This window comes from Cyprinus carpio, chromosome A24 (genome assembly GCF_018340385.1).
Source record: "Cyprinus carpio isolate SPL01 chromosome A24, ASM1834038v1, whole genome shotgun sequence".
In the NCBI taxonomy this organism is placed as follows: domain Eukaryota; kingdom Metazoa; phylum Chordata; class Actinopteri; order Cypriniformes; family Cyprinidae; genus Cyprinus; species Cyprinus carpio.
The window spans coordinates 12,877,487-12,889,607 of record NC_056595.1 but is presented as its reverse complement, the minus strand read 5'-3'; the positions used below and the strand labels follow the sequence as shown (position 1 = coordinate 12,889,607).

Below are 12,121 nucleotides of genomic sequence, written 5' to 3'. Positions count from 1 at the left end.
TCTTCACATCAGTCTACACTCCATACCACACAATGACAAAGCAAAACCCAGATTTATGATAACTTTGTAAAAAAAAAAAAAAACTTAAACTAATTTGAGTGTGACATGAGGACATCTCCATCATAAAATGTCTTGTTTTATGGTTTTCTTGTTGCATAATGACAAAAATGGCTTTCTACATACTGGTTATATATACCATTATGGTATACCATACTTCTTTGATCTGATTAATTTATTAGTAGTATTTAAAAAAATAACTGCTTTATGATGCTTACATATGCATTCTATTTTATTACATATGCATTTTATTTATATTTGAAGAAATAATTATTATTAAATCATTACAAAATTATTCAGAACAAGATGCAAATATTTTGTATTTTCTTGTTCAATTTACAGCAATATGAGAACATTCCGTTCCAGGACCCCCTGAAAAAGATGACAGCCAAAGCACTCATGTCTTTATTAACCTAAAGCTCCAGTGCTCAGAGTTATGCATGTAAAGGTAAAGATCACTTCACTGATCTTCAACAAAAAACACAATGTGGAGATAACTTTGTAACTTATAACAATGTAGACATTTGCTAGCGCTTACAACGCATGGCTCCATCCACATTTCACCCAAACCATTTATGAAAATCAAACGCTATTGGTTTTGATGTCACAGCTATGAGCACATTTGCATATGATCATCTACTGCTCATTCATGCATTTTGAATATTCAGCATCATATAGGTACAGTAGCATAAACATCCTGTTTCTGTTCTGAGAGTGAACAAAATATCTTGTATAAACAAATTACTTTTTGGAGCAAAAAACTTGACTAACATTTAAGTAAACTTCAAGAAAAAATCCTAGAAGTATAGAATATGTCCCTCTTCAAAGGTAGTAGTTAAAAAAGTATTTTTCCATCAACTAGGAGAAAATCTCACAGAAAGATTCATTTTAGTCCCAGGTGATGTTTTATTGTGTCTAATGCCTGATGCCACTGTCTGATGGATGAGTACATAGACAGATACATGTCTCTTTTCCCTCTTCAGCTGGTGTGGTTGACAGCTGTGTGGAACGCATGAAGCACATTTACGTAGAGCTTCACCTGGAGTCTGTGAAAACGGGCAAGAGCACTCACAGGAGGAAGGTAACGGAAGGTTTCAGCAACATGATAGACAGCTTCAACATCAGAAACACTGAATACCTGTTGAGAGGGAGGCAGAGCCAGGTGAAGGGAGAGAGACAGTGCTGTCACAGATGTGACAATAAATGACAAAACTGTACGATCCTCGGGATCAGTTGTTTTAGCCAGGTCATTTCCCTATGTTTGTACTGCTTTATGATAACTTTAATTAATAATACAACAAGCATTATTACTTATATTGAAATTTGTAAATACATGAATCAAGATGGTCTTTTTAAAAATCTAAAAACAAAAATCTGTTTTTGTTTGTTTGTTTTTGTAAAAATAATATTGCATGCTAACTGAATCACTCTTTCACAATTTGAGCCTGATGAATCCTGGCATTGTGATCTTGGAAAATGCCTGTGCCATCAGGAAAGATAAAATTAATTGATGGAATAACCTGGTCATTCAGTATATTCAGGTAGTCAGCTGACCTCATTCTTTGGGCATACAACATAATCATTCATGCAGTACTTATCCAATGGGAGCATCTTAAATATTTGCTTAGTTAAATCCAGGTGGTGACTTTTTTTTGGATGGGCAATGTATATATATTGGCATACAGGAGTCGTACTGTAAGCACACGTGAGTCCGTTATAATAATGCATGTATGAGTGCTCTTGACGCACTTATCGCACATTGTATTTATGTACAGCACAGACATTTCCGTACATTCACGTGGTTTCCACATACATTCACAATAATGAATGGATCTGTCTACAGTGGTAGATATATCCAGTCAGCAGGTGGTTGGTTTAGGGCAGGGGTAGGCTACGTCGGTCCTGGAGTGCCGATGTCCTGCTGAGTTTAGCTCCAACCCTACAGGACAGCGGCACTCCAGGACCGACGTTGCCTATCCCTGGTTAGGTGGGGTTTTTTGTTTGTTTGTTCTTTTTGGTATGTTTGTTTGTTTTGGCATCTCCATGTGGTCCTGTTCGGTATCACAGCTGGACTTCTCTTAAATGTAAAAAAGCTCTTTTTTTTTGTACACATACTATAAGATTCGGATTTTCTTTCTTTCATATGTGCTTATATGGGTCCTTTTGGAGTTTATAAGTGTCCTTTTTTGGAAAGACATCTAAATTTATCTTGAAAAAAGCTTGCAGAAAATACAGATTTTTGAGAAACACCCTTTCATCTTTTGGTTTACTTTGCTGGATATAGCAAATGATGACAAAATAAACTAAAATAAAATTTGAAACAAGATAAACGGTCTATGCTTAATTTCATGAAGTGTGCGATTAATCATGCTTAATCACAGAAAAAGGGTGTGATTAATTAGATAAAAAATTTTAATAGATTGACAGCCCTTATATTGGATATATATATATAGGATCCCAAGGAAGGCAATTCAAAGACTAGTTTCACAACTTAGTCTACACAGTGTCTTGTAATCTTGTAATGTCATCTGTATGGTTTTGTTGATGGAGTGATCCTGTGTTTCGCTTCTCTCTAGTATTTCCTCTCCTACTACAAGTGCGTATCAGTGGCTCAAGAAGCAATACTGCAGAAGCAGGCATTGATCTTCTTCTGCGGAGGCGGTGCTTAGCCACACTATTACATCATAAAGTGGCACATTCCAAAAGGATTCATAACAAGAAAATTTGAGTTTTGAAACTTACAGGATGTTTTATTGTACATTGACCTGTTATATGTCAAAAGATAAAGGGAAATTTGATTTCTCAGTTTATGACCCCTTTAAGTTTGGGCTCTGCTTATTAATTGTAACCTTATAATAGTCATTTAAAAGCGCTCCCTATAGTTTAGAACATAAGCTGAGGTAGAATTTTATCCTTAAGAAAACTGTAATTATAATTTAAATTTATTTAAAGAAAGAGCAATCTGTTCAGTAAACTACTGTGTAATAAAAAAAAAAAATACAAATGTATGTTTAGTTTTCCCCCCGCTGTGCCGAACCGTGATGTCAAAACCGAGGTATGCACCGAACTACCATGTCTGTGTACCGTTACACCCCTAATGTGTGTGTGTGTGTGTGTGTGTGTGTGTGTGGTGTATATATATATGAAACCTGGCAATATATATATATAAACAAAAATAAAACCTGGTTTAATTTGATAAAATTGTTTGAAAATAATTAAGATGTGAAACCTGGCATGTATTAATGATTCAAAGAAATGTTTAAACATTACTGTTAGATTGTAACTATATAGTTACAAATTGAATCATATTTTAAATTTTGGTCCTACCAAAGGAAATCCTGAAGTAATATAAATTCAGGGTATAATTAATTATACATAAGTTAAGGGTAACATGAGTGCATGAGGATCTTCTCTGTCATATAATTTCCTGTTTTATAGTTTTATTGTCACATGACGAGAAATTGACTTCCTACAAACTATTAGTCACACTTTATTAGTCCTGAAATGACAAGACTTTTAATTAATTATGCGGTCTGAATTTAGTGGTAGGCCTATGATGGTTGAAAAAATGATGATGATCAAGTAAAATTGTTAGCCAGGAACATTCCCTATGTTAGTAAATCATGTTGTGCTACGTGTATTTGTTAGGCAACATGTAATTTTTGTTAAGATCTATTAATAAAACTTATTATGAAGTGTTACAGTTATAATTAATACAAACAGGGAAATGCAGCACAAATTTATGCATATATAAATAAGACATTATCAAAATTACGACTATCAGCATGATATCTTGTTCCAACTGTCTTTGGTCAACGTCATCAGGTGGAGAACAGCATGAGAGAACTTAAGATGATTCTAGAGATTCTGCGAAATTTCCTGTATTAACATAATGAATGCAAAGTACGTCACTTCAAATAATCTTCCCTGTGCTGATTATTTGAGTAGTAACATTCATTGTACAGTATCTGCAAATGCTCTCACAGGGGGTCTTGTGGGTGAAAACCCCTGCGGGTTTGAAATCTTGCTGGAGTCATGCAGATTTTCTTGTAAGAACTGAGGTGCAGTCTTTACAAGAAAATCTACACAACACCCAGCAAGATGGTGTGCATATAATAAGTCATGTGATCATTTCTGTGAAGTATAAATCAGCGGGAGTTAATCAACCTAAGATTGTTGAATGTATATTTGACCAATTAAACAGCCTTTTAATTAATGTTCAAAAAGGCATTATTATTTTTCAACTTTAGGTTTTGAAGAAACTGTTTTTGTACTTATTTTTATTATCCAACTCTTTATTGCAAAACGTACATGGTTTATGAGGTACATAGTATTTTGTTTTGTACAGAAAGATATTTTTTGACTACACAACAAGGAAAAAATAAACAAAGACAAGAACAAAAAATAAATAGATATAAAAACCTAAACAACGAGAACATCAAAAACAATCTATTTATTTTCCTTTTTGTAAAGCCCTTTTAAGAGTTTGTTAGGTATGCTAATAAGCTGATAAATATTTTCATGTTAAAACTAAAAAAAAGTATATAAAATTTTAAATTCAAAAATTTATCCAAACCAAACAAAACAAAACCACACATATAAAAAAAAAAAAAAAAAAAAAAAGTTATTTTTAAATAATTTTTATATGGCTATATATATATATATATATATATATTTTTTTTTTTTTTTTTTTGACATGCAAGTAAATAGAAAAATATATATATATTCAGTTTGTTTATTTATTTATGGGACATTGCACATCAGTTGACATCAGATTTAGCCATACAGGTAGATTGCAGTCCCTGATGAATTATCATATTAAGCTAGTATATAATATGAGCATTATATTCAGATGTTGGCAAAGTTAATCTAAATGTAAAAATAGGAAAATTAGTAAGAACACTTAAATATCCAGTATTGACTGATAGTGCCAAATTTTGTCTCAACAGGCTGTGGCTACAGAGCTGCGTCTGGCAGTGGTGCTGATGGCTCTGTGGCCCTGGTTCCTGCTCGACGATCTGTGCATGACAGCAGTCCTGGAACTGCTCTGTGTCTACACGGCTAACTGCACAGTGGGTCAGTCTTCTGAGAGGTGGAGGAACGAGAGCGAGAAAAGGGGAATGACAAAGGAAAAGAGGATTAGAAAGCAAAAGACAGGGTGCTGAGATAATAAATGAGCTTTGTGCTCACTGTAACCCTCTCATGAGTCATCCGGCAGTACAGTAAGTGTCATTGTGTGCTAAATGCAAGGCTGATATGAGCCCGACAGCCACAGAAGGGATTGTGTCATAGTTGAAACGTGCTGCTAGATTACTGGAAACTAGGATGGAGCATTTGTGAAGGGGAGGTACTTTAGGTGTAAACGATTACTTTGACTGGATTGAGCAATTTTTACTTTTTGATGTATTTAGCAGCTACCATATATATACAGTATATACTGATCAGTCACAACTTTAAAACCACCTGCCTAATGTCATGTAGGTCCCCCATACACTGATTGAAATAACTTTGTAAACAAGAAAAAATATAAGGCAGGATTTGATTTTGCCAGTCGTGAAATTATTGGATCATAGGCCATGTGGGCTACACAATGCAGCTAAATTCGGTTGTCAGTACACCTTTTATTCCTTAATCACATTCTGTACACACATAATTCACTAAAATACGAGAGTGACAAGGGCATTAACTCCTGAAAAACACAGGTAGTGACAACTGCATTTACAGAACTTCTATCTTCTAACTTCTATCTTCTTCTAACTTCTAGGGGAAGTCGTGGCCAGTGTTGGGTGTAACGCGTTACTAAGTAACGCATTACTGTAATTAAATTACTTATCCACTGAAAAAGTAAAGGGATTACTGCTCATGTTTAGTTAATTTAATTACAGTTATTTGTGTTACATACAGTAAATCATCTCAACAGTTCTAAAATCAATATTGAATATGAAATCCAAATTTACCGTCAAAAGATAAAATTGAATGCAGCGTCTTTAACCCTCTGCACGCCAGCGCATTCACTTTCAGTTTTTCCTGATTCACAGAGAAACCTTAATTATTCAGTAAAGAAGATAATTTATGCAATTTATACTTACCTACATTAGTTAACGAGTTATTTTTACATAAACCTGTAAGGATTTTACAAGTTGAGCTTTTCCTGAAGATCTTGCCAAACTGAAATGTATTGTTTAACTTTTCTTAAGCTTTTTTGGTTTTTTTTTTTGTTTTTATTCATATTATTACAATTAATTAACCAAAGTAGTTTTTATTTTTTTTTTTTAATAAAAATGTTTAAATATTACAGTTGTATTAAAGCTAAAAGGCTAAACTATTCTATGTTTGACTCAAATTGAAAGAATAAAGAGTTTAATTTCTATTGAGGTTTATAGGGATTTTAAGATGTAGCCTAATTAGCAATTTGAATAATTAAGTTACTTATTGATTAACTAAGTTACTTTTCAGACAGAGTAATTAGTAAAGTAAATACAATATCGATGATGTAATTAGTAATAGACTAAGTAATACAAAGTAATAGATTAGTAACCCAACACTGGTCGTGGCCTAATGGTTAGAGAGTTTGACTCCTAACCCTAAGGTTGTGGGTTCGAGTCTCGGGCCGGCAATACCATGACTGAGGTGCCCTTGACCAAAGCACCGAATCCCCAACTGCTCCCCGGGCTCCGCAGCATAAATGGCTGCCCACTGCTCCAGGTGTATGTTCACGGTGTGTGTGTGTGTTCACTGCTGTGTGTGTGCACTTTGGATGGGTTAAGTGCAGAACACGAATTCTGAGTATGGGTCACCTTACTTGGCCATATGTCATTTTCACTTCACTTCACTTCACTTCACTTCACTATGCAGTGTGAACTACGGAACCAAACTAAACAACTAGTTGTTAATGATGATGTCACAAGAAGCACACCAGTCTGCATGTGTGTATTCAGGCATCAAGTGTTTACCTTAGATCTGACAGGATGCAGGAGAGAGGTGTATTGTGGACTGAGCAGTTGTTGTTGCGGTCAAGAGAGTATAGGATGTTCAGTAACAACAGTTTAAAGAACAAAAATAGATTATGATGCCTCTCCTGATGGCGGTTTAATGATGTTTTGAGAATTTTTGTGTATCTTTGCAGTCTAATGTTTGTTTTCCCAACAGCAGCTAACACAAAACTACCCTTACGAAAAATATGTTTATTCAAGTGTGCTATTGGTATACTTCTTTTAAACTAAAAATAGGAAAGTATGCTTTTAGTTTACTTTTTATGTACTTCTCAGAAATGGGCTGTATGTACTCCTCAGAAATATACTTAAAATGACATTTAAGTATACTTGACTTATACTTACAAAAAGATATTTGAACTATACTTGTGCTCCTAGAATCGGTGTTTTCATTGTTATATGATAGAGGGCGCTAGTACACATCTTCTGTACAGAATTTCCAAGAAAACACAAGTGAAGAAGAAAAAGAAACAACAGACACTAACACATGTAATCTAACACGATCATCTGACATGAAACAGCATCAAAACTGTAAGGTTATGGAATAAAATGTCAACCGATGAAGAATAATTACAGTCGAGCTATGATCGACTCCATCTACATTTTGATTATCATTCTGAATCCAATTCATAGGACTTTTTTCAGCTTTTTGTTCAAAAATGTTATTTCTTTATTTTTTTATGAAACTTACCCACATTAAAGTGTTTAAAAAAAGAATCCATGAAGCTAGAATAAACTGTTTTTGTTTACAAGCAGATACTCTGTTCATTCTTTGGATGTTTTGTATGTTCAGATATTCATATAACAAAATATATACAAATTAAAACCTAAATAGGGACATAGTAGTATACTTAAAGTATGATGTAAAGTTCACTTAAAGAAAACTAGTGAGTATACTTGCAGTATAAAACTACTAAACTAGTAGTTTACTGAGACTATACTTCAAAGTGTACAAAGTATTTAATTAGTAAACTGTCAGTATACCAGTATACTTTTAGTATAATTGCAGTACAAACTACAAACATAGAGGTAAACTAGTTGTGTACTCAAAGTTTGCTACTGTTATACTTAAAGTATACTTAAAAGTATACTTTTATATACTAGAAGGTGGGCCAATTTAGTCCCAAGGAGTATTGAATCAGTACACTTACAAGTATACTACTAGAACACTGATATTTGTATACTTGCTACATAAAGTATACTTAATAAAATAAACTTGAAGTATACTACTTTTTGGTAAGGTAATCTGCGGGCCTTCAATCTCTCTGAGACGCCACAACATTGCTATGGTTACCACGCTGCCATTCATGGCAATTTGGCATTTTAATGTGGTTGTCACTCCTGAAACATGCAGTGTGTACGTGGCCATAGTCTTTTTCTAATTGTGTGAGCTACAGGTTGCTGGAGGGGAGGAATTATTGTCCTGCCGTTGTACCAGTGCACATGAATTATACAAAAAAATATTGTGCATGGATAAATCATTTATAGTATACACAGCAATATTTAAGAAAAAATAGTCAATGTTGATTTCATGGTGGCTTTAAGTGAAACATAGAAATCATCAAATCATTTTTAATTATATTTTAAAGTCGAAAACCTCCCTTTTCTATATATATATTATAGCAAAAAGAAAAATACAGAAAAAAAAAAACAATCTGAATGTTATATCTAACTGCTTTGTGTGTGTGTGTGTGTGTGTGTGTGTGTGTGTGTGTGTGTGTGTGTGTGTGTGTGTGTGTGTGTGTGTGTGTGTGTGTGTGTGTGTGTATGTGAGTGAGAGTGCGAGACGGTTACACATGAAAGCGTTTGCGCGTGTTTGTGTGTGTGTGAGAGAGACTGACAGTTGTACATGAAAATGTCTGTTCGTGAGTGTGTTTACTTGAATGCAGTGTTTGCTCTGTGTCATATATCTGAGCTCATGGAAAGCTGTGCTTTGAGACAGGATGTGGCTTCCCACCTGTGAAGAGCCAGCAGTACATGGGCGTCTGTACATATACATCTGTATGTGTGTGTGTGTGTGTGGGTGGGGGCGCATACGTGTTTTTTTGTGCCTGTTATTGTGTATGTGTTCTTGGGCTGTCACTATGGCTTAACAGCACTAGGCTACAATAGCATGCTGTCATGTGTCGTGTTTCTCAAGGTCTGTGTTAACAGCAGGTCATGTTGAAAGTTCATGAGGCTGGTTCTTCAATTATGGAATCAGCCCTCCAGCATATTTTCCTCAACAACGTATTCTGTCCTCTGTCACTTTTATTATATAATTCATTAACCTGCAACACACAACCCTCATTCTTTCATCTGGCCAATTAATATTGGATTTCTTTGGCAAGCAAAACCCCGCTGAGGTCTCTCAGTAATATAGGATCATGGTAAATGATTCACCTGCAGTCTTGCTGTTCTTCAAAATATGTCTGTCTGCTTACCCAGAAGTGAGACATTTAGTGATGTGACAACTAAATGCAGCATTGTTAGACCAGGAGGAAATATTTTTTTATATATTTTTTTTATAGTTAAAACAGTGGAACAATTCTGTTTCCATTGAGTTTCCACGCTCATTGTTACACAACTGTGTGGTGATATTTTGAGACAAGATGCATAGATTACCAAAAAGGAAAAGTCTTGTGGTTTTATATCGCTGGCAGTTTTTCCTGTAGCACTACTTTGCAGCACCACAGGGGAAAAGATGATGCTAACCATTCAGAAGTTAGAAAATCTGATTTTATTTGGCTTTTGAAAGAAGTCTCGTATGTTTTATATATATATATATATAGAGAGAGAGAGAGAGAGAGAGAGAGAGAGAGAGAGTAATAGAAAGTTTCTACTGTTTTAAACTGTCTTCCATTTTGATATTTTTAAAAATGTAATTTATTCCTGTCATAGAAAGTTGAATTGATGCATTCTTTGAATTGATGCATTAATGCATTCTTTCTCAATAGAAGTATCAATTTCATAATTAATCATAGAAAAAAATGACTTTCCACAAACTTTTGGATGGTGGTATGTATACATATTCTGTGTATGTGTATGCATATGTGTGTGTGTGTGTGATATATATATATATATAGTGTGTGTGTGTGTATGTGTATATAAAATAAAATGAAATAAATTATATATATATATATATATATATATATATATATATATATATATATATACATATATACTGGTATATTAATAATGGCTGGTAATGTTTTTGTCCTCGTTTCAGGGTTTAGGAAGGTGCCCTTTACAGTGCGACACAGATCAGTTTTGTTTCCTTAACACTGTGATATTATCTTCTGAGATTGCTTAGTTTCTTCTAATTCATACGGTTTAGTTTTTTTTTCCATAATCAAGTAATCTCTCACTCAGTCTCTCTCTCTTTTTTTTGTTCGCTTCCAGCATGCCATGCTTTATGTAGCAGCAACAGCAGTGGTAGCTCAGGCTCAGTTCAGGCTGTTCTTCCTAAGACTGTGGTCACAGATTCACTGATGCATGGGGTGATGAAACTGGCATCCCAGGTTGCCCCTGACAACAGCAGCATCCACAGTCTGGCTTTCTCACTGCTGGCCAACCTGGCCATCTCAAGGGACTGCAAATGGGTACTGCTGAAGGTAACTCACTGGCTGATGTTTAAAGCAAAACATAATTCAGGGGAGGGTGAAATATAACCCTTTGAGACACTTCAGGCTATACTTCTGCTTTCCAGCAATAAATCCTTTAATGACTCCTTTAGTTGCATATCCAATAGATATCACTGAGAGGTTTTAACAAAACTTTTTTTCTTGGTGTTTTCCCTAGAGTAACTTCCTGCAGCACTTCCTGTCCCTCCCCATGCCTAAGGCAGGTGGTCGAAGCGGCAGTCTGGCGGCGGAGTCTTTCTCCCTCTGGCTCAAGCTGTTGCTGAACGTGTCATTCGGGGAGGACGGACAGCAGATGATCTTCAGGCTCAGAGGGGCTTTGGAGATGCTGGTCGGACTGGCTCTGTCCAAACACTCCAGCTCTAAAGCCACCATCCTGCTTATTCTCCACAACATCTGCTTCTGCTCTGCTAACAAGCCCAAAGTCTTAGTATGAGTGCTGGATTCACAGGGTTTCACATGAATAATGGTTGACCAACATGCTTCTTTTTGAGTGGATGATGCAAATGCCAATATCTAATAAGGCTCAGCAGGCATGGTAAAAAAAAAAAAAATAGCCGAATGTCATTTGATAATTTATTGGCATGGATGATATTTTGACCTATTCTCGCCAAAAATAAGAATAATTTTTATTTATATTTTTTATTAAATGTTTTTTGAAGGGGGCTGGGTCAGTGATGTAGACTCTAGTCTGATAAGATCAGTTTGAACCTAAAAATGAACCACTTCACACATGTAAGTCTTGCTACACACAAAGACTGAAATCCGGATGTCATAACAGCCGCAATGAAGTGATAATGCTTTTACACATCAAACCAACATTTCCACTCAATTCCTTTTTCTACAAAGTGAAGGAAATAAGATGTTTGTCTTACAGCAAATACACACTACCAATAAATGTCATTTTTATTACTTATAATTGCTATATTAATGATTTTATATCTAAAATTATACATAATGAAAATGAAGAGATGTGTGTGTGTGTGTGTGTGTGCGTGCGTTTGTGTGTGTGTATATATATATATATATATATATATATATGTATATATATATATATATATATATATATATATATATATATATATATATACACAATGTATGTATGTGTATGTGTGTTTTACAGAGTGTTACATAAATACATAAACATGTTTTAAATAAATATTAAATGCTATATAAATATATCAGATACCGCTGTTGAGCTGCTCGTCTCTTGTTTGGGCAATAGCTCATCAGAAATACGTACCATAGGAGCTTCTGCGCTTTAGGCTCTGTTGCACAACAATGAGTAGGTAACGTCATTTATTCAATGGCATCTTGTTTTTGCAAAGAGTTACTACTACAATCAGGCAATAGTTCTTTGTCAGCGACATAAGACGCTATTCATGATCATTTTTATAAACACAAATTACATGCGAGTCTGTCATCTCACATGTGATCCATCTCACCCTTTAT

At 34.8% G+C, this 12,121-nt stretch overlaps 1 protein-coding gene and 1 pseudogene across 1 annotated transcript; both read left to right on the top strand.

The window, feature by feature from the left end:
* Positions 1-5,551, top strand: part of LOC109090094 — a 44,589-nt pseudogene extending 39,038 nt beyond the window's left edge.
* A 4,685-nt stretch (positions 5,552-10,236) lies between these two features.
* Positions 10,237-11,105, top strand: LOC122135464 (rotatin-like). Its single transcript, XM_042714901.1, has 2 exons — positions 10,237-10,642; positions 10,830-11,105. The coding sequence occupies exons 1-2, from the start codon at positions 10,520-10,522 to the stop codon at positions 11,103-11,105; spliced, it is 399 nt and encodes a 132-aa protein (XP_042570835.1). The 5' UTR covers positions 10,237-10,519.
* Positions 11,106-12,121: the final 1,016 nt, after the last annotated feature.

What these genes read in the sequence shown, in the direction of transcription:
- LOC122135464 (XM_042714901.1), top strand. Translation starts at nt 10,520, where the DNA reads ATGCATGGGGTGATGAAACTGGCATCCCAGGTTGCCCCTGACAACAGC. An exon ending in GCAAATGGGTACTGCTGAAG is followed by an intron (nt 10,643 to 10,829) that starts GTAACTCACTGG and finishes TGTTTTCCCTAG; the next exon opens with AGTAACTTCCTGCAGCACTT.